At 26.5% G+C, this 27,748-nt stretch overlaps 4 protein-coding genes and 1 long non-coding RNA gene across 7 annotated transcripts; 2 read left to right on the top strand and 3 right to left on the bottom strand.

Annotated features, from left to right (window-relative positions):
* Positions 1-284: 284 nt before the first annotated feature.
* Positions 285-3,898, bottom strand: LOC127277095 (uncharacterized). 2 transcript variants are annotated; one of them, XR_007842318.1, is made up of 5 exons: positions 3,835-3,898; positions 3,174-3,404; positions 1,343-1,573; positions 782-882; positions 285-552 (listed from the first exon to the last, which is right to left on the bottom strand). It is a non-coding gene; the product is annotated as an uncharacterized LOC127277095 (long non-coding RNA). The 2 variants fall into 2 exon arrangements; XR_007842319.1 differs by lacking the exon at positions 3,835-3,898 and adding an exon at positions 3,485-3,511.
* Positions 3,899-4,279: 381 nt separating this feature from the next.
* Positions 4,280-6,898, top strand: LOC127277306 (protein PRRC1-like). 2 transcript variants are annotated; one of them, XM_051298330.1, is made up of 5 exons: positions 4,280-4,508; positions 5,055-5,516; positions 5,839-5,923; positions 6,016-6,373; positions 6,478-6,898. In XM_051298330.1, the coding sequence occupies exons 1-5, from the start codon at positions 4,418-4,420 to the stop codon at positions 6,589-6,591; spliced, it is 1,110 nt and encodes a 369-aa protein (XP_051154287.1). In that variant the 5' UTR covers positions 4,280-4,417; the 3' UTR covers positions 6,592-6,898. The 2 variants fall into 2 exon arrangements, with proteins under 2 accessions (XP_051154287.1, XP_051154286.1); XM_051298329.1 differs by having other exon boundaries at positions 4,281-4,508; positions 5,821-5,923.
* A 105-nt stretch (positions 6,899-7,003) lies between these two features.
* LOC127277394 (translation elongation factor 2) lies at positions 7,004-13,961 on the bottom strand. The gene is made up of 14 exons (XM_051298495.1): positions 13,950-13,961; positions 13,315-13,491; positions 12,403-12,617; positions 12,002-12,195; positions 11,467-11,909; positions 11,071-11,184; positions 10,671-10,817; positions 10,139-10,379; positions 9,692-9,859; positions 9,174-9,463; positions 8,770-8,979; positions 8,488-8,670; positions 7,947-8,204; positions 7,004-7,620 (listed from the first exon to the last, which is right to left on the bottom strand). Exons 1-14 carry the CDS (start codon positions 13,959-13,961, stop codon positions 7,552-7,554), a joined length of 2,721 nt encoding a protein of 906 aa, XP_051154452.1. The 3' UTR covers positions 7,004-7,551.
* Positions 13,962-14,013: 52 nt separating this feature from the next.
* LOC127277308 (cactin) lies at positions 14,014-24,923 on the bottom strand. Its single transcript, XM_051298333.1, has 12 exons — positions 24,540-24,923; positions 23,574-24,403; positions 23,117-23,293; positions 22,843-23,044; positions 22,247-22,751; positions 18,534-18,916; positions 17,887-18,427; positions 17,650-17,766; positions 17,394-17,483; positions 16,961-17,212; positions 16,434-16,602; positions 14,014-14,573 (listed from the first exon to the last, which is right to left on the bottom strand). Exons 1-12 carry the CDS (start codon positions 24,770-24,772, stop codon positions 14,416-14,418), a joined length of 3,657 nt encoding a protein of 1,218 aa, XP_051154290.1. The 5' UTR covers positions 24,773-24,923; the 3' UTR covers positions 14,014-14,415.
* Positions 24,924-25,158: 235 nt separating this feature from the next.
* Positions 25,159-27,262, top strand: LOC127277307 (cyclin-dependent kinases regulatory subunit-like). Its single transcript, XM_051298331.1, has 3 exons — positions 25,159-25,348; positions 25,949-26,076; positions 26,197-27,262. The coding sequence occupies exons 1-3, from the start codon at positions 25,293-25,295 to the stop codon at positions 26,250-26,252; spliced, it is 240 nt and encodes a 79-aa protein (XP_051154288.1). The 5' UTR covers positions 25,159-25,292; the 3' UTR covers positions 26,253-27,262.
* The last annotated feature ends 486 nt before the right edge of the window (positions 27,263-27,748 follow it).

Raw genomic sequence — 27,748 nt, 5'->3', positions numbered from 1 at the left:
ACTTTAATTATTATTAAATTATTTAAGTGTTGCGGACGATAAAGAATTGCTCCTTTTTTACTGATTATGAATTATTTTACATTTTTATAATGCTTTAAAATTAGTTTTCAATATCTATTTTAAAAAGAAATTTTGTATATTAAAATTTTAATAGAAGAAAGATTTTTCTAAAATCAAAAGTAACTTTACTATAACAATTTTAATCATTAGTTAGACAATTTTAAATTGGATATTTTAAGAATAAAATACTTTAATTTTTGTAATCGTTACTTCTAGTAGTAAATATTAAAAAAATATATATTAAAATTTGCAAAAATTCAATAAGAAAAAAAAAACCCCATGAATATTATTACATATATAAACAGTAAAGTGCCCGCAACACTGAATATTTAGAAAAGTAATAAATTAAAACGGTTTAAAAGCGCGCACTGACTCTAAACTTTGTAATTATTGAATAAAACAAAATTTAAATAAATCAAAATGATTTAAAAACGCACACTGACTCTAAACTTTTCTTTTTATATTTGACTTTCTCTTTTGTCAATCGTGGCTCTGAAAAATAAACAAAATAAATCTTTCATTAACAATAATAAAGTTCAATAAATTGTTTTTAAAATAATTTATATAAATTAATTTGAATTGATATTAATTGTGAATTTTTATATAAAATATAAAAATAAAGAAAAATAAAATTCTAATGCAAAAAATAATAATTAAATATATAATTAAAGAATTAACACATTCGATTATAAAGGAAAATTTTTTAATGAATTTAATTTACCATTTTAATTAATTCCCTCCATTAAATTATCCTCTTATTCAAACTAACTTGTTGAGAGGATCTTTATTTCTGACGACTTTTGTGCCTAACATAGCACGGAACTGAAAAAAGATTATTATTCATGAAAATTAAAATAGATCAATAAAAAAAGTTAAAAAAAAAAGATATTTATCCGTAAATAAAAATAATCGCCACTGAATTGAAAATATTTCTTTGTAATTAAATTAAAACCAAATAATTCATAGAAACAAAGAAGCAAAATAAATGTTGATTAAACACTGTTAATTATCTTTGTATTTTTTTCAATTGTTTCATGACCTAACCTAAAAATGTATATTTTAAAAATATAAAAAATGCCTTTTATAAAATAAAAGATAAATTTTTCAAATTATAGGTTAACTGGATCAGAATGTTTAATCATTTGTCAATTTATTTCACTTTGGCAAAAAAAAAAAAAAATCAGTTGAAAATATTATTAGAAATTACCAGTTTTTTAATTATTTATCGATATCAAAATATATCCATATTAAAAATTATTTCATTAAATTAATATACACTTACAATTCCGAAGAATTTCCTCCAATGATGAATTGATCCCAGTTAGATAATTTTCAAGCCATTTGTCCCCGGAGATCCCTCCTCTCGGATAAAATCGAAATTTTCAATGGATTTTTCAATCCACGAAAATTCCAAAATTAACCTTTTGCGAGGAGACCAAGTCATAATGGCTCGAATTTCTCATTACCGGGATCTGTATTTTTCGTCAAAATCGATGTTGCACAATGAGGGAATCTGAAAAAAACAAATTTTATCATTTTATTATTAGTATTTTTGCGGAAAATCTCAAAAAAAGTGAGAGCAATAGTCAATACATTGTTAACAGCTACATGCAATCGCCGCCATCTTGAAAAATTTGGCAGTGTTGCCATATTTGGCAAAAAACAATGTCAATTTTTTATATTTCTCGATTTATAACCTATAAATGCTAATACTATGCAAAAACTCAAAGCGATGCATTAATTATGAAAATTTTTGAACAAATTATTCCAATTTCACACTTTTAATAAGATACATATTGAAAATAATGTTTTTCCAACAATCAGACAATGCACACATTATTATGATTGTCACATATTTTGTTGGTAATTAACAAGCTAGATACAATATTAATGAAAAATATAAAGCCCTTTGACTGAAGGAACAGCCAAGATAAAAAAGTTTTTCAAAACTCACCATTTCTGCAAAAAAATGGGAAAATAGTAGGCGACGCCATCAAGAATGAAAAATTTTCAACACCAAGATTAACAGTATATAACGAATGCTCTGATTGGTTGAACGCAAAAACGGCGGTTTAGATAAAATGTTTTGACCTGACCTCTACCGGAAGTTAATATAACTTACTATCTACGCCTCTACATTACCAACTTCAATACGTATCCCTATTGGTCGTTTCAAATCAGCGGGAAGATTTGAATTATAATTTCAATTAAGAATTATTATTCACTCGATTAAAAAAAAGAAATTATTTACATTCTATTAAAAATGAGAATATTAAACGTAATTATTATAATTAATTATATAATAATTATAATTAATTACTTACTACTTCAAGAATTTAATGTAATATTATAATAAAAAAAATCATTAGTTAATTAAAGATTTTTTTTACAATTATTAGTAATAAATGATTAATTAATTAATAATTATAAATTATAATTTTATATTTTAAGAATTTTAAATATTACTATTATAATAAATTTATTTAATTAATATTTTGTTACAATTAATAGTAATTAATTAATAATTGTAAATTATTAATATACCTCTTTAATAATTTTAAATAATATTTAACTGAATAAATCAATAAATTGATTAAATAATTAATATTATTTTTATTTTGTTAAAAGCCGGAAATTAGCAATGCAATTAAATATTAATTTAATTAATAAGCACCTAAAATTAAAAAAAGCTAATCAAACTAATTTACAGAAAGCAATAAATAAAATTCGATTATTTGCTCCATTTAAAAAATTAAATTGACCTTTTTTCACAAATAAAATAAAATTATTTTTGCGAATTAATGGAAACACTAAATTTCGTATAAACTCCATGATCTTTATTTTAATTGTGTAAATTCTTCAATTTTTTTTTTGATAATCTAACCTCAAAATATATTTTAGAAATAAAGCAATTTTTTTTTAATTAAAAAAATTTATGTGTATAAATTATAGGTTATGTTTTATCATTAAATTTAATCAAATTATTTTTTTACAAAAAAAAAAATCAAAAATTGGAAAAATATTATAAATTATAGAATTAATTTTTTAATAATTATTCGATATTATAAGGTGTCCATATGAAAAATGATTTCATCAAATTAATATATACTTACAATTCCGAAGAATTTCCTCCAATGATGAATTGATCCCAGTTAGATAATTTTCAAGCCATTTGTCCCCGGAGATCCCTCCTCTCGGATAAAATCGAAATTTTCAATGGATTTTTCAATCCATGAAAATTCCAAAATTAACCTTTTGCGAGGAGACCAAGTCATAATGGCTCGAATTTCTCATTACCGGGATCTGTATTTTTCGTCAAAATCGATGTTGCACAATGAGGGAATCTGAAAAAAACAAATTTTATCATTTTATTATTAGTATTTTAGCAGAAAATCTCAAAAAAAGTGAGAGCAATAGTCAATACATTGTTAACAGCTACATGCAATCGCCGCCATCTTGAAAAATTTGGCAGTGTTGCCAAATATGGCAATTTTTCATATTTCTCGATTGGACAAATTTTTTCCTAATATTTTTAATCCAAAGCAATATTACCCTATTCAATCACGAAAATAACCGGAATTAGACTGAAATTATTGTAATTTGGTTATTTTAGCGAAAAATTGACATGCTACCCACAATGCACTTCTGATAGCACATTGTGACCAAAATGGCATTTGTCACATATTTTATCAATCATCGAAGAAATGTTGATAAAATATCATGCTTTATAACTAAAAAAAACATCAAAGACAAAAAACTTTACAAATAACTTACCATTTCTAGAAGAAATATGAGGAAATTAAAAGCGACGCCAACAAGCGTGCAACTTTCAACAGGAATAAACCTGTATAGAACAGAAGCGCTCTGATTGGTTCATTGGGTTAGAAAGAATTAAGCATTGCTGCCATCTGTATATTTGCAGGAAAGTTTGTTTCCTACACGTCCGGATGAAACTCGTATTCCTATTGGTCAACTGAAATAGGCGGGAAAAAAACAATATTTAAATTTTTTAATTAATTTATCAGTAAAATAGTTATTTTAAAATATTGCAATTCTAACATACTGGCTTCCTATAAGTGATTCTACAAGAAAATGAAATTAATTCACTCTAATTTATATGTATTAATGTATAAAGAAGGTTAATTTAAATGTAGCCGGAAATTATAACTAGTGTCCTCTGGGTAGAAATTCAAAGTACTAATCTAATCAGATGGTCACGTGGTTCAGTGACATTTTGTATTGTAATCTGGGAGAAATATCTTGTTTTTATTTGTGAACACCTACCATATACTAACATTAAAAAAAAAAGAATTCCAGGCGTGTGCCTTTGATATCATTTTAGACGCAATAATTAGCAATGACAGACGAATCCATTGGAGAAGGAACTTTCGAATTTGTCGAGAAAAGAGTTGATGAAGTTTCAATTTCTGGAGAAACAGTAAAAACTGGTTAGTTTTAAAACAATAACAAAAAATCTTTTATATTATAACTGTCAAGTATTCTCTTTATCATCCTTTACCTGATAACAATTGTCATTTTCAATAAGATTTATTTTTAATTTCCCCTTCCGTTGTTTACCAAATTTGTCACTTATGTTTACATGTATAATTGTCACGAATCTACTTTCCTTATGTTATAAAATCCTTTCCGTATGTGTAAATTTATAGTATATTTAATTACTCCTTTATTTTGTATTCAAGGTTTCAATATACATTTTCAAACTAGAATAAGAATTTTCTAAATTCTTTGTTTTTTGAGTTAATTATTATTATTATTTTTTTTACATAACCTTGTACTTAAAAAAATAATTCGATACGATAAAAACTTATCTTTGTTATAATTTTTTTTTTTTATTTAAATCGCTCATGTGAAATAATTTAAATATTAAAAACAAACTTTTATTTAACATTTTCGTTTCTTAATAACTTGAATAATAAAATAATTTAATTTTGTAATATTAATAAAGAAAATTATTTAATGTATTACTTTTTAAGATTCTTTGAGCAGTTTATCATCAGCTGCGTCATTATTAACACCTTTGGGTGTTTCAACTTCAACAGGAAGTCTTTTGTCAAGTATTGGACCTCCCAGTGTTTTACCAAGTTTTGTTACTAATTCATCATCGTCACAATTGACATCAACGTCAATTTCACCAAAGCAGGAGAATTTAATTGTAAATTCGGATAATAATTTAGCGGAAAAAAATGCGAGCACCGAAAATGAAAAGAAAAATCAGCAAGATCTACGAAATCAACCTTCAACATCATCTGATTCTCAAGCGACAGTTAATGTTCCACTTTTGGAAAATCAAGCCGTTGTTCTTGGAGCTGGATTATTTTCCTGGGTAAAAGAAACTGTTGTTAATAGCAATGTTTTAAGTAAAGTTGCCGAAAAAGCGAAAAATAGTGTCAATTCAATGATCACCACTCTAGATCCACAAATGCGAGAATTCATCTGTAAGTATGAAAAAAAGTAATTTATAAATTATTTTCAATATTAAATATTTTAATTTTTATTATATTGATTAATAATTATTTTTATCAAGGGGTAGCGAGAAAAAAGAAATATTTCTTCTACTTGTTCGGCAAATTTTTTTTTAATATAACTAAAAAATATTTTCAATAAGAAACATAGGGGGGGGGGAATTGTTAAAAAAGAAAATTCAACAAATATTTCAAGTAGAATAAAACTTGCTTTTTCGTTATTTAATAATAAAAAGAAAACCTTACCTTTAAAAAAAGAAGTAAAAAAAAATTTTAGATTCTGGTGGTGATGTAGATATATTCGTGGCATCGGACAAGGAAGTGAAAGTCAGTTCGATTCGTGAGGCTTTTCAAACTGTTTTTGGAAAAGCCACAGTAACGTAAGTTTTCTTATCTTACTTTAAAATAAAAATTTTTATATTTTACATAAAAGAAAAAATAAATAATAATAATTTTAATGATAATTTAATAGAGGAATATCAGTAACTGTGACAACAGTTGCATCTCAACCAATTGGTTTTAATTCTGCATTAAAAAGTGCCGAGGAAAGGATAAGTTTGGCACGTCAAAATTCAGAAGTAACACAAGATGCTCCAGTTGTAGCTGTTGAAAATTTCTTATTAAAAGTCGATGAAAATAAATGGTACGATCTTGGCGTTATACTTTTGGATGATCCAAAAAATAATGTCAGTTTACAAACATTTACCCAAATGACACCAGTGCCAAGTCAAATTGTAACAATGGCCGAACAAGCAACACCGCAGGATTATCCTCATAAAGAATCAGGATTAGCAATGACAGTTGGTAATTTATTGGCCAACAATTTGCAGGTACGTTTTTTTAAACGGCAAAAAAAATAATTTTATTTTCAAAAACTGATTTTATTAGCAATTTAAAAGTAAAATATTTCTTAAATTTTGTTATTAATTTGCAGGTTTCTCATAATGAGTGGCATCATGCATTAACTGGTGTATCAAGAAAAGATGTTATTCTTTTGGCAGCAAAATCACTTGCGGGAATTTATAAAAATACAATAAATCCTGTATAATTATAAGTATTGAGTGAAAATTAAGTTATCAAAGTTCGATTTAACACACATATATATATATAATTATAATAATCGTTTAATTGTAAATATTTAAATTCCAAAATCTGAACAAAGAGAACTTATTATAAATCGTGCAAAACTGGCACAAATTTTTTTAATCAAAAAAAAAAAAGAAAAGAACTATGCAAAATATCGGTTGATCTGTATAATTGTTAAGCAAAGGAAAAAAAAAATACGTACCTCCATACAATATTTTTTATTGTAAAACTGTTTTCTCATAATTTCAATAAAAACTCTTAAGTACAAATTACCATTTTAATTTAAGTTTCTTTAAAACTATTTTCACTTCTAATTTATCTGATTAAAAAAAAAGATAAATTGTCGAGGTTTAATAAGGGATAAAAGAAATTACTTTCGTTTTTTTTTTTAAAGTTTTGTTATTTCATAGTCGTTTCATTGTACGAGTACATTGTTTTGTTCGCAATCAAATTCATTAGAGATTGCATTTTGCTATTGATGTTTTTTTTTTGTTTTCAGTCAATTGAAAATTTACCGACAGTGCAATAACATAAACAACAAAAATACACTTAAAAAGAACGTAAAAAATACAATTTGTAATGTAATTAACAATTTTTTCAATTTTTTTTGGTTTCTAAAAGACATTTCTGTTTTTTCTTTTTTTTTCTTTTTGTTTCCTCTCTTCCGATAATTTAACGTATAAAACACGAATACTCATTAAAAATATTTGCATTCTTTAACAATATTAGTTTCACTAAATTTCACGAAATAAATCGTTTTTCTCTTTTTTTTAAATTTTATTTTAATTCCAATATTTATTCTTGGAAAATAAATCGATTACGTTACTTTTAAATGTATTTAAGTATTATATATATATAAGAGGCAGCGTTAGATTCAATTACAAAATTTAAATAAAATAGGTATTTAAATAAAGTATGTCAGTTACAATTTATCCAAATACGATGACAAATCTGGGAGTCCTTCCTTCAATCCCTTTCTCTTACGAGTTTCCTGAAAAAAAAAAAGAAAACTGTTAGAAAGACTCGTAATTTCTAATCAAATAATTCTTAAAAAAAAAAAATCTTTTTTAATGTTCGTTTCCCTATTCTGGCAAACCAGATTGTCTGGAATACCGAAACTTTAAAAACAATTACTATTCCACGAGTTTAAAAACGGCAAAGCACTTAAAAGCACTGCCATCAGTTATGATCGTGGCAAGAAATTTAAAACTTTTCTAATTCATTTATTGTCTCGTTAATTAAGGAATTTTTTTTTTAGAGTACAACAAATTTCTTTGTAAAATGACATTTAAATTAGAAAAAAAAAGTGAAACTTACTTGAACAACTGTGTATGGTCGAGTGGAGGTTTCCATTGGATCTCCAGGAAGAATTTGCCAATGGTCAAATACACATTGTGGGAAAGCTTGACCGCCAGTGTTGGAACGCAAATCAGCAGTGAATCCAAATGACTCGTTAACGGGAAGATAAGCTCTAACAACAAACATAGGGGTACCAGCCACTTGTTGTTCTTCAAAAACATGACCTCTCCTGCGATTCAACACTCCATAAATTCCACCAACAGCAACTTCTGGGCACTATAATAAAAAAAAACAACAAAAATTTTATTATTACTCCAGTAAAAACAAATCAATGAATTATAAAAAAAATCTTTATCAATTATCAGTTAATGTTCATTGACTCACTTCACGAAAATTCAGAAGAGGTGTCAGAAAATATTTTTTAGAACGTTCATCATTTAAATTTTACCAACAATTATTTAAAATTAAAAAAAAGAAATAAAAATACAATTAAAAAAATTAACAAATACATATATATAAAAAAAACAATTATAATTGAAATGAAAAGTAAATAGTTTACCTGAATTTCACATAAGTAGACCGGTTCCATAAGTCTCGGTTTTGCAGTAAGAAGACAAGCATACAAGCAACGTCTCGTTGTGGGAATGATTTGTCCACCTCCTCTGTGAATGGCATCAGCGTGCAACGTAACATCCTCAATATCGAATCGAACTCCTCTCAAATTTTCTTCAGAGAGAACTCCCTATTAGCGAAAAAATAATTAGCCAAAAAATTCAAATTGAAAAAAAAAGAAAAATAGAAAGAGGGGGGAGAAATAAGTACAAAAAAAAAAGAAATTCACCTCTTTCGTGGCCCATTGGAATCCAGCGACAACAGAGTCCTTAATTTCATTAAGATATTGCACTCCCTTTGTGCAATCGACAAGGATATTTGGTCCAGTTCCATCGGGACCGAAGCACCAAATTTTCCTGGCCTCTGTAACATCATAGTCGTACTTCTCACCAAGATAACGAGCTCGTACCTTAAAATCGTCTCTTGGATTAACTTCTCCCTGTAATTAAGAGAAAATTTATTTTTAAAAAATTGTACACAAATATCAAAGTATTTTTCTTTCCTAAAATTAAATCGTCAGTTGGCCGTTCTTAACTGTCGTTCATTATTAATTCAGAACAGGTCTGTGAAGAACAATCATCATTTAAATACTAAATTAAAAACAAATGAAAAAAAAAGAAATTGAATCCTTACGTTATCAATGTCCTCGGGAAGACCGTCAGGCATTGGTTGTGCTCTCATGAAGAGACGATTGTGCTTGTTTGGAGATTTAGATAAGCATACTTGATCTGATCTTTCCGAAACTGTTTCTCTGTATGATACAACAGGATCTGATTTCTTGATGGGAATACATGCATGATCTTCCTCAAGATCCTTGAGACAAATTTCAAGATGAAGTTCACCAGCACCGGCAATAATGTGCTCGCCAGACTCTTCGATGATACATTGAACCATAGGATCTGATTTAGCCAAACGTTTCAAACCTGTTCATCCAAAAAAAAAAAAAAAAAAGAAAAATCCAATTAGTAACACATACTCTTTTTGTTAACAAAATTTTCCTCCCTAATCAATAGTAATCAGGTTGTCAACGATAATCACTGTTCAATCATAACCCAGTGCTCAAAAAATGCTTTCATCATATTGATTAGTTTCATAATTTATAATTTAAAAAAATTTGAGGTATTTTTAATTAAATTAAATTAATTACATACCTTCGACTAATTTAGGTAAATCAGCTGGATTTTTAGGTTCGACTGCAACACGAACGACAGGTGAGACGGAGAATTTCATGACTTTCATGTTGTGAGCTTCCTTGAATGTTGTGATGGTACCAGTTTTCACCAAGAATTGATCAACACCGACAAGACCGCAAATGTTACCTATGAAGAAAAATTAATTTAGTAAACATTCCAAAAAAAAAAAACAATTTACAAATTACAAAAATTTTATCAGAGAGATTATAGTCTGTCGTTCATTATTTTTCAGGACAGGTCTGTGTAATTTCATCACTTTAGATCAATAAACATTGATTTTACAAGAATTTTCAATCAAGGTGAAACTGTCAAAAACATAACATATAATTCGTTTACTTCTTAGTTGTAATAAACACAACATTCATATTGTATAAATAAAATGAAAAATATAGAATATTATTTTACCAGATGGAACATCCTCGATAGCTTCAACATAACGACCCATCATCAAAATAGTTCTCTGAATGGCCTTCTCGTACAAATCTTCCTTCTTTCCAGGTGTGAAATTGGGTCCCATGATACGTGCTTTCATTCCGGTGCATACTTTTCCAGAAAACACACGACCAAACGCATAGAAACGTCCTTTGTCAGATGTCGGTACCATTTTTGAGATGTACATCATGAGTGGTCCATTTGGATCACAGTTCTGTAAAAAAAAACAACAAACAAAATAAAAATTTGTTCCAAAAATTTAATTTCTTTTCTATTTAAAAAAAATAAATAAATCGTCAGTTGGCCGTTCTTAACTGTCGTTCATTATTAAATCCGAACAGGTCTGTGAAGAACATTCATCATTTTATTTTAATTTAATAAATTATAATTACTTTATAATTATTTAAAAATAAATAAAAAAAATCAAATTTGTTAATAAAGCCAATGTTAAAATTAATGGAAAATAAAATTGAAAAATTTTGAAATAGAAAATATTGATTTTTACCTTAATAGCAACGGCGGCTTCATCATCATGAGGTCCCTCGTATAACATTTCCATTCTGTATTTTTGAGCAGTCACAGGTGACGGTAAATGAATGGCTATCATTTGAAGAAGTGCCTCACCAGCTGGGAGCCAACTTCTCATAACAACCTACAAGAAATTTCACTTTTAATAACATGAAAGCAAGATTATTTTTTTTTTTTCAATTACAATTGAAAATCAAAAATAAATGTCAGTTAATGTTCATAAGACTCTCTCACAACGATTCAGAAGAGGTGTCAGAAAATATGTTTTAGAACGTTCATCATGGAAAAAAAAATTATTTAATTGATAAATTCAATTCTAAATTTAATTGATTTATCTACAAATGTTGACGAAATTAATTATTACAAAGGAAAAATACCTTCAATAAAGATTTGCCATCCTTGTCTTCATCCTCATGCTTCAAAGTGATGCCTAATTTCTCGAGTAGACTCTTGGTCTCTTCTTTCTTATAATTCATGATACAATCGAACACCTGAGCAAAAAGAAATGAAAACGAATTAGCGATTGATAAAATATATTTTTACTTTTTTTTGTACAGTCTGTATCGCAGTTTTTCACTAACGAACATAAAGATAGAGGTTCAGTGGTAACTTTGAAATACAAACTCAAATTTTTAATCTTCTTCTGTTTGCGCACTGTCAACACTGTCCAGGTAAGTTTATCAGTTTCAAAAAATATGAAAACCAATAAAACTCACTTCAGAATGACGCTATTGTGCCAGAAGAGAAATAGAAAAAAAAGAGCACATTCTCACCTTGTAAATTGGATCCAAAACGTACATACAAAATGAACGTTTGTTGTCAGCCTCTTTCTGTTTTGACCATTTCTTTGTTTTTGGATTGAAAAACGACTCACCCCAAAGTCTGTTCATTAATTTGACTACGTCAATCTTGAATTTCTCGGCATACATTTCAGAAAATTGTTTTAACGTAAATGCCCAGCCATGAAGACCGGATCCAAAACCAACAGATCCTTTGCTTGGATCAACATGAACTTCACCCATTGGACCACTATCATCAGAATATGTAGCAATAATAACATTAACATTTTCAACAATACGTTGGAAAGTTTGATAAAGCTCTTCGCTTTCAAGTTGAAGCTCGAGCAATGCACGGTCCATTTTGTTCATGAAAAGAACTGGCTTGATACGTTCAGCAATTGCTTGACGCAACACAGTTTCCGTTTGCACACAGACACCTGGAAAAAGATAATTTTAATTTTCTCTCAAAATGAAAAAAAAAATGTAATGTTTCTAAAAAAAAGGGGGATTTAAAAAAAATAAATCTTACCAGAAACACAATCGACAACAACGAGAGCTCCATCAGTTACACGAAGAGCTGCTGTTACTTCGCTGGAGAAATCGACGTGTCCAGGTGAGTCAATAAGATTAATAAGGAAACCCTTTTCATCTTTATCACGTTGATCCGGATTGGTAATGAAAGCCATATCCTTATCTTCCAGTTCAAAGAACATAGAAATTGCGCTAATGAGAGAAATCAATTGATTCAGTTAATATGTTAATTATCGAGGGCCGAACAACTAGAGGAATCGTTGACACCCTCGCATTTCGAAATTTCTTTTATTTTCCAAACAAAAATTTTGTATACATTTTTCATTTAAATTTTCAATTAACATAATAAATTTAATTAATTCTTAAAGAGAAAACACAAAATTTGAAAAAAATACATACGTCGATTTAATCGTGATGCATCGTTCCTGTTCATCTTTGCGTGTATCGGTGAAACGCGTTTCACCAGCCTTGGCACCAGCAATAATACCGGCTTTGGACACGAGGGAGTCAGTCAATGTTGATTTTCCATGATCGACGTGAGCAATGACGGACATGTTTCTGATGTTCTTCTTCTTGTCCATCATCGCACGGATCTCGTCTACCGTAAAGTTCACCTAAAAAAAAACAAAATTCATTAAAATCCTTTTAAAAAAAAAATTCAATTTTTTTTTAAGGTTATGTTAGAAAAAAAACAGAAAAACTTCCAAAAAAGCAAATTATAAACTACTGTTAAAATAAAGAAAAATCAGAATTCTTGAGAAATTTCTAAGTACAAAAGCAATTAATCATTGTAATCAGATGATACCATATTGTGAAACAAAACGAGTCGATAGCACAGCTTTTATTCAGAAAAAAAAATTTCCTGACAATTTCCAATTAAATTATTCTCTTCTTCCACGTGTATAAGGAAGAAAAAAAAGTGTACCGCGTGATTAAATCACGATATACGCGGAGCTAGTGCTAATGAGAAGCACACCATGACACGTTTTCATCAACCATTGACATATTTCATAGAAACGTCATTTTTATCATGTGAATTTTTTTTCTACCGCACATTTTTAAGTGTTTTATTTATTTTTAACAACATACACAAGCAATGTTTTAATTTTAAATAAATTCATCGAAAAAGGAACCATGAGGAAAAACTTTTTTCAGCACACACAGTCAAGTTGCGCAATCCGAGGCAATTCCAACAGTTTTCTATTTCCCAAATTGAATGAATATTTCGATGACATTAAATATATGAAAAATTACACTTGTTACACTGCACAGATTATAATGAGAGTAAAACTGTTTATAGATGTTACATACCATTTTGGATGTTGTCCGATTATCGTTAGCCTGATCAAAGAAATAATACGTGCGCCAACAATGGCGGACTCCCTGGGAAAGAACAGGATTCTGAAGGAAGAAATCCTTTGCTTCATGCAATCTTAAGACAGAGGGCGTTGCACTCAATTTGCTTGCGTCGCTTGGACACAAAATAAACTATCATCTACGCAGCTTGTTGTTGCGCGCGCAACTTCCATTCACGTGAAAAGTGAATTTTTTTTTTTTGTTTCGTTCCCCACATGATTATCATAAAAAAAAGATGCTGCTGAATATATAATTTTAAAGGAATGCTATGAATTTTTTATTAGGAATTCGAGGGTGGAGGAGGGTGGGGAACTATGAACAAAAACCTGCACTTCCGGTTTTTATCGCCTTTCGATTGTTTTCTACTTTATCGATATTACCCGCGAAAATTTAAATCAATTTAGAAAACAATAAAAAATAAATTTATTTTAGCGTGTTCATTTAATTTTAAAACTGCAAATCTTGAGAAAAATTGTTTTCACAAAGTAATGATAAATAAATAAGAAATATAAATATTTTGTAATAAAAAAAATAAGTTTTTCTATAAATTTGAAATTTTATAAAAACTAAAAACAATTTCGTATATTAACTAAGAAATTCATTTGGTAATTAATAAATATAGAGAACAATTAATAACATTAATCAAACTCAATATTTATTTTTAAAAAATTTAATATTTTAATTTTCTAAATTATATTTCGACAGTTGCTTATTGTATATATTTTCAAAAAGTAATTCTACTTTTATCTTGTTTTTTTTTTTTGTACAAAATTTATAACTAGATAAATTACACGTTTTTGAAAAAATTTAAATTCTATTATTATTTTTCACATTTAAAAACAATTATTAAAAAATTTTTAAATCTAATATGATTCATTGATCTCAGTGGAAACACTATTTTTTACTTATTATTTATAATAAAGTGCGCATAAAACAATAAAATCTAAACTGTAATTATTTACTGTAAATTAATTATTATCAAGATACGACAAAAAATATTTAGTATAAGTTTTTCGATTTTTTTTTTTGTTAAAGAAAAAAAATGAATTTCCTTTATCAAGTTCCTTTACAACTTCGTTGATGTATAGTTACTCTATCGGGATTAAATGTTCTTTTACATTTATTACAAGGAATCAATTTGTCCAGATGTTGTTTCCAACTTAATTCCGCTAATTCAGATGAAGTTGGAGCCGATTTTCGAGAAGCTGCTTCACCTGTAAATTGAAATTTATTTTTTATTCATATAAATTAAGAATAATTTGCAACTTATTGAAATATAAATTATTAGAATTTAATTTTCAATTTATTTATTTCATTTAATTTATTTTTACTGACTTGAAAATTAATAATAAAATTCAAATTTAGTGAAATTACAAAACAAAAATTAAAATCCAATAAAAAAGAAAAATAAAAACGTAAAAAAGAAAATAGAAATAAAAAGCAAATTTATATTTAGAGAGATAGAAAAATTAAAAAAAAAAAGAAATTAAAATTCAATAAAAATCGAAATAAATTATTGAAAAAAAAAAATTAAAATTGAATTGAATGTTTTGCAATAATTTCATTGTGTCAGTCTTCTGTTATGAATTTATAATGTGCATCCAATGTGTAAAAACCTCACAATAATATGATGCATGTCAATCGATCGATCTTGGCCCTGGCCGCTTTTTTGCAAAGACTATAATTCCAATTTTACAAACCATGATTGTTATAATGAAGATAAAAGGGCATTTTAAAAATAGCCCTAAAGGTCACAGCGAACAAAAATTAAGAAATTTTTACAAATTTTTTTTCAGTTTTTGAAAAAAGAAAATAATTTAATTAAACAAATTAATTTAATTTTCAAATGTTATTTAATTTATTTTTCTATTTTTTTATTTTACTACAAATAAGTATTTATTTATTTTACTTAAATATTTTCATTTATTATTTCATTTTATTTATTTAATTTAAAAAAAAAACTAAAATAAAATTTTGTTTATTACAAATTAAAACTGATTTTTCTGGAGAAAATTTAAATTTTTTAAATAGTAAATTCTAGAGTCTGTTTTAATTAAAAATTAATTCATTCATTTTTAATGATATACTCGAAATACAATAATAATAATTTAATTATTTTAAATAACAATATTTTGTTTCGATAATATTCGATATTTTTTATCTCATTTACTCAATATTTCTAGTTTCTTTTAGGAAAAATTGATTTTTTTTTTAAATTTACTCATGTGAAACTCATGTGATAATCGGTCATTAGATTGTTGCATAAGGGATCACACCACGTCACGAAAGCTCGTAATGCAGTAGTCGAGAATTAAAATTTAAATTTGCAGGGTAACTTTAGGATCAATATTTATACAGCACCTGTTTGCAGGTGTAGGATATAAAGTGGAAGTTTACCTTTAAAATATAGTAAACATATAATTTATTTATATCAAGAGCAATCGTGTAAAGTATAATATTATTTTTGTTTTATAAATAGATACGTGAACTTGAAATAATATTTGAATTTTTTCAATCATTAATATCCTCCACGATTATAAGAAGATAATTTCATTAAAATAAACCTTTTATTTAGAAATAAAAACTTTTTGCAAATTTTTAAAAAGAAATATTTTTTAATTTTTACAAATTTTTAATTTTTTTACTCATACAATTATATAATAGTTTCTAAATGATTTGATCGTAAAATAAAAGGGAATAATTACAGTTTTTACTAAAGATTACTTTTTCATGTAAATCGTTAATAACTGAACTTGCGTGTGCTTGACTATATAGAGAAAAATGTTAGTTATTCAAACGCGAATCAATTATTTGAGGTCATTCCACTCTTGATAATTTAGATTTACAAAAAATCCCTTTAGTAACAAAAAAATATCAATAAAATTTTAAATACAATAAATATATGAAAAAATTAAAATTAAATTAAAAATTAATATGAAATAAATTTTCTAATTTCTTTGACAAAGGAATTTAAACAATTCAAAAATTGTACAATGAAACAATAAGGTGTATTTTTAAATTTTCACAATTAATAAAAATTCTTTAGTGGTAAGAAATTAGTGAAAAAAACTTACTTATTGTATTGTCAGGTTTCTTTGGTTCTTTCTTTCTCTTTTGTACAGGTAACTTATTGTTTTCAATGTGCCATCGTTTTAGACATTGAGTTTCATGAATACTAATACTGGCAGAACCAAAATTCCTGTCACATAAGTAACACGTGAAAGTTTTCTTCGACACAGAATCCTGCAAACATTTTTTTTTCTTTTTTTTAAGACAATTAACAAAAACGTCAAGAAACAAAATTAATAAAATAATTTTTAAAAAACAAGTAACAGATAGTAAAAAAAAAATTCAAAAATAATAAGAAAAATAAAATATGGACAAATAAAGAAGTAAAAAAATAATTATACAATGAAAGCAATAAATTAAAATTAAATTAAAATTCTTATAGAAAATTTACTTACTGTAGAAAATGAAAGTCATGCAATATTTTTAAAACAGTAACAAAACATTTACAATTTATTTATCATATTTATACACAAATAAAAACTCATGCAAAAAGATAAGAAAAAAAAAAGAAAAATTCTTCTTTTCAACTCACTGCCGATGATTTTCGTCGTTGAACTGTTTCTTCGGATCGTGATGCCATATTTTTTCTTAACGATCCATTAGCCTTTTGATTTGATGGCAATTTACCATTTTCAAATTGCCATTTTTTCAAACATTGTGGCATGTGAATTTTTATACTTCTTGTACCAAAATTTCGAGAACAAATTTCACAAACAACTGTCGGTGGTCCTGAACGAATACGATTTAATTTTGGCTTCGCATCTGGATTTTCATTCTCAATATTCTGTGGAAAATTCAAATTTTCGTATAAAAAATTATTTTTAACTAATATTTTTTTTTTAAGAGATCAACTTTTTCTATTAATAATCAATTTTTCTTGATAAATTATGTATATTTAAATCTTTGAATTATTTTCACATAATTTATAAATTTTATGAGAAACGATGCCAAATTAAATTTTCTACCTGCCAATATGATTTGCAATTGATTTCATGGACATTTATCTTATCAGCGAGGAATGTTCTTCCGCATTTTGAACACGGTATCAATAATGTCTGTATTTTATTTAAATAAGAACATTAATGTTTATTACTCTCTTTTATATTATAATTATAAAGGTATCTTTCAATTTTAAATCATGGTTAAATTTGTTATTAAAATACCTATAATTGTCTTTTTTATTTTTAATATTATACGATTGTCTTTTTTTTAAATACTTACTTGACATTTTTCCAATGCTTTCAAATTCCAATCTTGATGATCAATTGGCACATTTGGTCTCTGAGGAATTGGTCGCCTTTGTGAAGGTGGCAAAGTTTTGTTTTCTCGTTCCCACTTCTGTTAATTATAATAAACAATTAAACAAATAATTTTTAAAGTAAATATTTTTTTAATAGTTAATAAAAATTTTATAAAATTAAAAAAAAAAGATTTTTTGTAATTTCTTAATTTTCTTACTTCGAGGCACTTTGGTTCATGAATTGGAAAACTCGCAGTTCCATAATCACGATTACAAATGTAACAAGTGAGTGTCTTGGGAATTCGTGAATCATTATTTTCTCCAGTTTTAGCTGAATTTTTTGTCGATATTGGACTCGGTGTTTTACTTTTGCCAGTAGTTGACATTTTTTTTGACGTTTCCACATGACTCTTCATTTTTTCCTTATTATTTTTATCGCTACGAAAATTTAATGCAACTGGCTTTTGAATACTTTTTTTTACAATTGACGAAACGTTATTATTCAAATTGTTATTGCCCAATTTATTTTTGAGAATTGGAACTTTTGGATGACTATGTAAACGTTCTGGTTGATCGTTAAGTCCACACGTTGTACAAGGTTCCGGTGTTCCTTTAATAAATCTCGTGAATAATTCAACATCCGAGGAAATATTTTCATTCACTGATTTTCGTGATGGTTGTGATAAATTTGTGAATTTTGCTGAAATTCCACTTCCGTTATTATTGTTATTGTCCAATTTCCGATCAGATTTTCCGTCACTGATAACAAAAGAAAGCATAAGAGAAAATTTAAATTTAATTTCATACAATATTTTTAAATTAAAAAAAAAAAGAAAAATTAGTGGAATAATTTTAGAGAACAAACCCCGATTTATGGTGATGCTGCATATGCATAGAAGAAAGTTCAAGGGGCGATAAATCGACACGAAAAAAATTGTCAGTCGAAGATCGCGAAATGGGACGTTGTTTCTTCCGCGTGGTGGTGCACTTAGTGAAGCTTGTCGTCCGGGTGTGTCGAGGCAGTTCCGTATCGATGGATGCACGCTGTTGTCTTCGCTTCGATGAGGACGAGGTCGAGGGCACACCCCCACCACCTAATTGACCCCCTAATCGAATACGACTCAACGAATCCTTGCTCAACATTGACATATCCAATTTGTCCATTAAATCAGGATTTAAAATACTTGGTTTTTCCAAATTTGCCGTTTTTGGTCTCTCAATAATTACATTTTGTTTTAATGTAATTTTCTTTACTTTCGGCGGCCACGTTGCCGTATTATCTGGAAAAAATTTCATTTTTTTAGTTTTAAAATAAATATCATATAAATATAAAATTATAAAAGAAATAAAAAAAATTAAAATCTAATTTGATTTATTCAAAATTCGAGTTAGTCACATTAATGAAAAAATTAATTATATTATAAAAAAAGAAAACAATTAATAATAATAGTTAATTGATTTCTAATATTATTATAAATTATTGATGATAAAGAATCTTTTTTTTTTTCAATTACAAAAGTTTAAATTAATTTTATTTGAAAAATTTTAATCTTTTAAAATAGATCAATCAACTAAAAAAACGTTTATATTATCGGATTGAAGAAAATTTTCCCTCATTTCAAAAAGTTAGGCGATAGATCACTCTCTTGTTTTATCGATTTCAACAAGAACTATATAAAATAACGAATAATTCAATGAAAGTGCACTTCTGTTTGCATTGACCCCGGAAATATGGAGCAAACTACCTATAGTTACCCTACCTTTTTTTATTATATCAAACATTTCAAAACATTATGACATAATATATAGAAAATAAAAGTTAAATTTAATAGAAAAAATAAAGATTTGTAGAATTAAAGACAAGAAAAAAAAATGCTAGTAAATAGTAGATAATTTTAATTTAATTATAATTAATAAATAAAATAAAAATAAAATATATGATTAAAATAAAAAAGAAATTGTGCTTAAAGAATAAATTTTTGTCTATTTACCTTTAAAAAGATCCAGATCTTTGTTAAGCACAAGAAAAGTCTTTTCCGAGAGAAAATCGGCAGATGGCTTTTGCCACTTCATCGTTTTTACCACCCACCCAGACATTCATTTGTAGAATTTTACAAATTTTGTAATTTTCTTCACTAGATAAAATAAAAATTAATTTTTAATTCACGAAAACGTGAATAATGTTCAATTCATTAGTCTCTTTAATTTTCACAATATTTACAAACAGTTTTTTTAAAAAATGTAATTATAAATTTCAATTTTTCAAATTTAATAATTTAACATTTTTTTTTTTTAATAAATTTTAAACAATATTCTTTTAAAACTAAATTTCAAAAATAGTACAAAAAAAATTTAAAAAGAAAAAATAATTCTACTAACAATTTGAAAAATGTCAGGATAAAAACAAAACGCAAAAAAACTCAATATTCAATTGTTTAAGAACAAAAAATAAATTTTAAAAACTTGATTTATCGAGAAAAAATTCTTCAGAAAAGTTATCTTTTTCTTCTGTAAATTCCTTGGCAAACTTTCGTGAAATTTGACAAAAAAAAGTTTATTTACAAAAAAAAAAGTTGTTTACACAAATAACTTCTCTAATTATAAGTTACACAAGACCCGGACATGCGCGAAAACAAAAACTTTCTTGGCAAATTTAAAATTAATGAAGTACACAAAAGTTTATAAAAAAAAAAAATTCATCAAGGAAATAAAAATATTTTTCTTTCATCCAGTCATGCAATTTTAATAATTAAAAAAAAATTTGTTTTTCATTTATAAAAATATTTTTTGAAAAATGTTGCGAGCAAATAATGCGCGCCCTTTTTTACTCTAAACAATAACACGGTGTACTGAGCTTGAATTTACCTTGCCATTGGGTTTGGTATAGCTATAGGTGGACTTTCAGCATTCACCCTCCTGCGGTTTCATTTGTGTGTATACACACAGGCGTGTGCATAAGAGAAAATCGATCCAACGAACACTATTAACAAAATTTTTCGCGGCTTACACTGCCAACTCACGCAAGCTTCAAATGCGTTATATCTACTCACTGTATGGTCAATTATAATTTTATCAAGATTAAAGATGTGAGAAGATAACAGGAACATTACGAGCGTTCTTTCATTTTCCTGTTTTTCTTTTTGTATAGAAACGAATGGACAATCAACATAAAACATTGAAAATTTGACTCTAAACGTCAATTAAATTCCAATTATCAAACTGTGTTACATCTGAAATAAAAAAATACAGTCAATTAAAATTTAATTAAACAATTAAGAATTAAATAATAAAAATTTAGTTTTTACTTTTTGTAAATTAAAAAATAATTTTTTTTTTAATTATGTAAAAAGAAATTTTTTCTATTACCAATTGTGTAAGTATTAATTACTAAAAGTAATTACAATTAATTAATACTGAAAAATTAATAAAACTAGAAATAAACAAAATAAATTTAAATTATTTTATAATTAAAAGTAGAAATTCAATAATATTCAAATACATTTTTAAAAAAATTTAAAGACATGTCTTTTTATAAACAATACAAAAAATTGAATTAAAAAGAATATTTAAAAATTCCAATTTGGTAGTTATATTTTTATAAATCGATAAAAAAGAATATATACTTACAAATTATTCTCAGAAGTTCCCTTGGAATATTTGATTCTTTTCTATATTAGTGGATTATAATTCTTAATTGATAAGTCTATTTGCAAAGAGAAAGCTAATTGATAAAAAAAAAAATTTGCAATATTATCTGCAGATAAAATTTCAAGAAGATGCGGGCAAATATGACGCAAATGAAATTCTATTTAAAAGTTGCAATAAAATTTGATTATTCTAATTAACGTAATAAAAAGAAAAAACTAATATGTACTCACAAAATGGAGTATTAAAACAAAAATCATCTATTTGTGATAAACTTATATTTAAATGATAGACTCTTCACGAAACTAAAGTTTGCAACGTTTAAGAAACTTTTTTATTTTGTTTAAAAATTTAATTAAAATTTTATATTATAAATGAAAATTTTTGAAAGTTATTAGAAAGTTATTCTAAATTTTTTATTTAACTACATTTTTATTCTAGTTAATCAAATTTCCATTTGTCCAAATTTTTTGATGTATTTTTTTCTTTTTGCTTCTTAAACGTTGCAAAAATTTAGTTTCAATGTCTACTCTTTTAATTTTTTTTCGCGGCATTATTTTATTTAGAAAAATTTCTAAATAGAACGAAATGAAATTGTAAATTTGTATATATATGTACAAAATATAAAGATAATAAATATTCAAATAGTGTTCCCTATCGCCGATAACGATATCTTTTGAAATGGAACCAAAGTTGAAAAATGTTATTGTGAAATTGACACCTGAATCCACGTTTGTAGGAGTATTCCCATTCTCGATTGACAATTTTGAATGCAATATCCTCGTACGGTGGGCCAGCGTGAAATCGAAGATTTGCAAAATCCTTATTATCCGAACATGGCGTCTGAGAAACGAATAGAAATTGAATTAAAAATTATAATTTTAAAATCAAAAACAAATTACTTTTTTTTTTGATAAATAAAAATTGACTCACCAAAAAATATTCTGGCGTTGTGCTTTTATCAATCAAATCCGGATAGAAGATATTAAATTTATAACCCTGAACAATTTTCGGTGGTGGATTATCCATATCGTAATGGGTTTGATTATATTTATTCCATTCGAATCCAGTATGAACTCTATTAAAGTAACGTGGTTTTCTCGGGCGATATTTGTCAGACCAAAGATAAACTTGTGCTTCCAATGATGATTCAACGCTAAATTGAGCCTCATCGTCGCCCATATTTTTTCTCGCTTCCTTCAACATTGCCTGCTCCTCGGCTGTCATAACATTTTGTACTTTACGACCCGTATTTAGAACCATATTTCGTGCATATTCCAAACGTTGACTATCGTCTTCCTCGAGAGTGACAATTGTTCCCGGTTCGAGTTGCGATTGTGTTATATATTTCGGTGAATAACCACCCGATTCATATTCACTAAATGATTCCGTTATCATTTCATCACCTGCACTTGTGTTTTCATTCTCTTGTTCCTTACTGAAAATTTGCAAGCAAAAAAAAAAATGGTTTAAAAATTAATTAGAGAAACAATAAATTATTTGCAATTAATAAACAAATTATTTCTTACTCCGATTGGCTGTCATCATTCTTCTCCACATGAGCGGAACTTGACGAAGGCTCTTCTGCTTTTACAGAAATTTCACTTGATTCTTGTGAAACATCGACTTCGCCTTCTGCTTTTGTTACTCCTTGCTCGGCTATCAAAACTTCCAATTTTTTACGCAAATTCTCCTGATGTCTATCACGTAAACGAGCTCTGGCCATATGAGCTAAAAAACGAAGAATTAAATATTAAAATTAGAAAAGGAAATAAAATTAAAAAAATTGAAATATAAAATTACCTTTCAATTGAGACAATAAACTTTCCCAATAACCAATGTCAACACCTTCAGGTTTACCACTAATTTTCGTCTCAATTTGCAATTGTAAAGCTTCAAGTTGAGATGCTGTCTTACCCTTGAAAATGGCAGTTACATCCTTTGCAACTGACTCATGAATTCCTTCTCTTCGACCAACAGCTGAATAAAAATAATAAAATCACTTTAGACTGAAAAAATATTAAATTTCAACAAATAAAATAAATAAGATAAGATTTATTTCATTTAACTCTCACACGCGTATAAATAAATAAAATAAATATTTCCTCTAGAGAGGAAGCAATAAAATAAACTAAAAATAAAATCTTAATTAAATTGTAAATATTCAAAATATGAAAATAAAAATTTTATGATTATATATTTAATTAACAGTGCAATACACTATTTACGTATAGTAAATAAAAAAAAAAATAATACTCACCAAGCTCGTATTCGGATCCTTCTAATTTTCTCAATTTTATAAGCTCATCCTCGACAATTACAGTGATATCATTCCAATAATCTAAATTTTTACCCCTCTCCAATTCTTTATACACTTTAATATCCTCAATAAGATCCTCCAAATCTTTAACATTTAAACCACGTAAATAAGTATAAGGCTCATGCATTTCAACTGCATCAACTTCTTCCTCAGCACTAATATATTTTGCCAATAAATCAATTGGTTTTGCACGACCATCTTGTATTCTTATTCTTGATCTTAATCGCGCTTGTTCCAAATGAAATTGATCCTCTTGACGTGCCCATTGTTCAAGTTGTGCTGCTTCTTTACCACGTTGTAACAATGCCATTTCTGCTTCTCTTTGTTGTCTTTCTAATTCACGTTCCATTCGTCTTTTCTTTACTTTCTCCAATTCTCTTTTATTTTCTTCTTGTTTATGTCTATTTCTTATTTCCAATTGTTCACGACTTACACCCAATAATCCTTCTTTCTCTAATTTTTTATTCCAAACAAATGTTGTTAGTAAATTTCCATCACCAAATGGATTATCCGTATTTGTATAATGTAAATAATCATTGTCCCAGCCCATTCTTTCTTTTCGTTTACGTTCCTTTGCCTCTTTCTTTTTTAAACGACGTAATCTTTTCTCCTCGGGTGTTTCGGTTGCTTTCATTATGTCCTTTTGTCGTTTACGTTCATCAATCATTACTTGACGTTGTTTTTGTAATTTTTCTAAAAGTTTCGTTGAATTTGACGACGAACCAGATGACGTCGAATCAGAGGAATCAGAGGAAGACGAAGATGGTGATCTATGAAAATATATTTTTATTTAAGGTTTATGTAATTTTAAACTCATAAACTATTTGTTAAAAAAAAAATCACTTTGTTTTTGTATCACAAATAATATAGTAATTTAATCAATTTTATTTATCTTTAATCACTAACCTTTTACTTTTACGTTTGGAAGACTTCTCACGACTTCGTGATCGTTCCTTTTGTTTAGATTTCTTCTTCTTATTACTTGATTTTTCCGATTTATGTCTAGAACTGGAATTTTTTTCTCGTTTTTTGTTATCATAATCATCGTCCCTTTTGTGTTTATATTTATCACGATTTTCATGTCTTTCTTTCGATCGCGACCGTTCATAATTACTTTTATGTCTGTGTCTTTCCATCATACAAGGACAATTAACCTAATTAATTAATTAAAAACACTATTTTTTTTAACAAATAGATTTAAAACGATTGTCAACGATTGTTCATAAAATTTAACCTATAAAACAATATTTACGTATTTATGGCGGCCATCATGAATTTACTAACAGCTGATTTCCTGTTATGCGCATTACACATCTACTACTCTAGTTTTAGGCAATTATTATTTAAATAATTAATAAAACTCTTTACTATAGATAAAATTATTCCATGGAGAAATAAAATTCTAATTTTGTTTTAGTAAAAAATAATCTTTTTGATAAATATTAATTGATTCTTTAATTTTTAGTATTAAATGATTAGAGAGGTTCCCCCACTTACTTTTCATTTGTGTATCCGTTAAATTTTAAATACATTCAAATTATATATATATAGGACACGCCGTCAAGCAAGCTATTGAGATTTCTCTTTGAAAACATTTAATTTTGTGCTTATTTTCATTGCATTTTTGTTAATACTGTGCGCATTAAAAAGTGAATAATTATGGCTGATAACATTTACTATTCGAGCAAATATTACGACGATACGTATGAGTACAGGTTTGTGAAAATTAGAAATGTTCTCATCCCCTTTTTTTATGACTCCTTTTGTTTGAAACGCAAATAAAACAAGCTGTTGTTTTAACTATTTTGTGGTTTTTGTTAAGTTTACAAAACATTTTCTCGTGTTATTTGTATTATTTTTCTGTTTTTGATGCATATATAAAACGTTCAAAGTTTTATTGTATATACAGTTTGACATATTTTGGTACATAACCTCAAAATGCATTTGATGAGTATTTCAAACAATATTTTAATTTTATCCTTTATTTCTCAATTAAAAGTTTCTCAGAATGTTAGAAATTGTAAATTATAAATATATATTTCGATTACTAAAGGTAAAAATAATTAAAATGGTTTTTTTTATTATTAAAACGTAGAAATTAAAAAGATGTTTGGAAAGTTTTTATTGTTAAATATAGATGTTTAGATTTATAGATTAGGAATTTTATAATATAGTTTATCTAATTACAATGTATTTAATTTAATTTATTAATATATTAGGCTTCAATTTAATTAATTTGTTTATATTTAATTAACGTAAAGTTAAGAAATTTTATTTAATTTTAAAAATATTGAAAAAAAATAATTTATTTTTAGACATGTTGCGTTACCAAAAGAACTAGTGAAACTGGTGCCAAGGGGTCAATTATTAAGTGAAAAAGAATGGAGAAACATTGGGGTACAACAAAGTCAGGGTTGGGTACATTACATGACTCATGATCCAGGTAAGATTTTTTTCTAATTTTATTTATTTACTAATTTAGTTATTTAATCAGTTAATTGGATATAAATTAATTTCATTGATTTTTAAAGACACGAATTTATTAAAATTATTTCTCCCTCAGAACCTCATATTCTTCTATTCAAAAGGAAAATTACATCTCCGCCACCTGAAAAATAATATGTAACAGAAGGATGATTTTCTCTCACCAAGTGACGTTTTAAGTTAAGATATTAATCTTAGAAGAACTCAGCTAAAGCATACGGTAATGTACAATATATTATTTTTATTTCTTCTATCGACTATTATACCACTTTCACAAAAAAAAAAAAGAAAGAAACCACTAAACAATGAAATTGATAAAATGAATTTAAGAAAAATTTGAATTTTTTATCTAAATAAACAATATTGTTTAGATTCTAATAAAGTGGAAAATTAAAAAAAAATGTGTTCCTAAAAAATAACAATTTGTTAGCTGAGTTCTTTTAACGTCTTATTTCGACATGTCATTTATAACATGTGAATTGAGAGTCTGTAAATATGTTAATAGATAATTTTTTTTTTTTTTTTTTTTGGATTGTAATAGCATTCGAAAGGGATAATTATGAAAAAAATTTATGTAGGAAAAATATTAAGACAGACGAAAACTTACGATACTTGTGTCAGACCTTCAAGGTTTCAGTATTAAACGATGATTATTTTTTCTTGCGTCTTCGCTATATATATATATATATGATATAAAGTCTGTTATATTTTTTTGTCAAGTCGTGTAAAACATATGATCGATTGCAATTTGTCTATTAATTGCACTCGACACAAGACTTTTAAGCTTAGTTCGAAGATTTATAAATGATTAAAAAAGAAAAAAGAAAAAATACGGAAAATCTATTTAATACTATCATTGAAAATAAAAAAAAAAAAATTAAGTTTCACTAGGTCTGCGTCTATACTTTTTTTCTCAATTCTTATAAATACGTCAAATTAGTTTCGCTAACATATGAGACTCTTCATAAAAAAGAAAAGGAAAAAAAAAAAGTAAATTATTTTCTAAGCATCGAATATAAATATTATACACACAGTAAATCAGATTTCATCTCATCAAATAGAAATGATTTCTGTTTTGTTCTATTTAAAAATGATGATATGTATTTTTAAAAGCATCGTAAAATAAATATGTTCGTTTTTTATAATTTTTTGTCAAGATAATTGTTAATTAATAATAATAATAATAATAATAATTTAATAATAATTAATAGTAATTAATTAAAAAAAAACTAATCAATAAACTAGAAAATTAAAATAACAGTCTAAAATATTAATTACTCATTAACTTTTTTTTTACTGTAATTATTAGTAAAGATAATATTATAAATTTGGATACATAAATTTAATATTCTGAGAAAAATATAGAATTTGAAAATTTGTACTTTTTTTATAGTTTGAAATATTAGATAGTCCACTTAAAAATGTTTCTATAGTATTTTTTTATGCGTTGTTGATGTTGAGGACCCACTCACTCTGGAATACCTTGAAAATCTCCATTGCTGACCTTGTACTGCCAGCGTGACAAATGCGTGTTACGTAATTAAAATTTCATGATTATTTCATATATTTTTTTCATTTACAGAGATGTAAGCAAAAAAGGAAGTTATAAAAAAAATTCTGATTTTGTCTTT

The sequence above is a fragment of the Leptopilina boulardi genome, unplaced genomic scaffold (assembly GCF_019393585.1).
Source record: "Leptopilina boulardi isolate dan_hultmark-lab unplaced genomic scaffold, ZJU_Lbou_2.1 LbouV2_165, whole genome shotgun sequence".
NCBI lineage: Eukaryota > Metazoa > Arthropoda > Insecta > Hymenoptera > Figitidae > Leptopilina > Leptopilina boulardi.
This window is presented reverse-complemented; position numbering and strand designations above follow the sequence as displayed.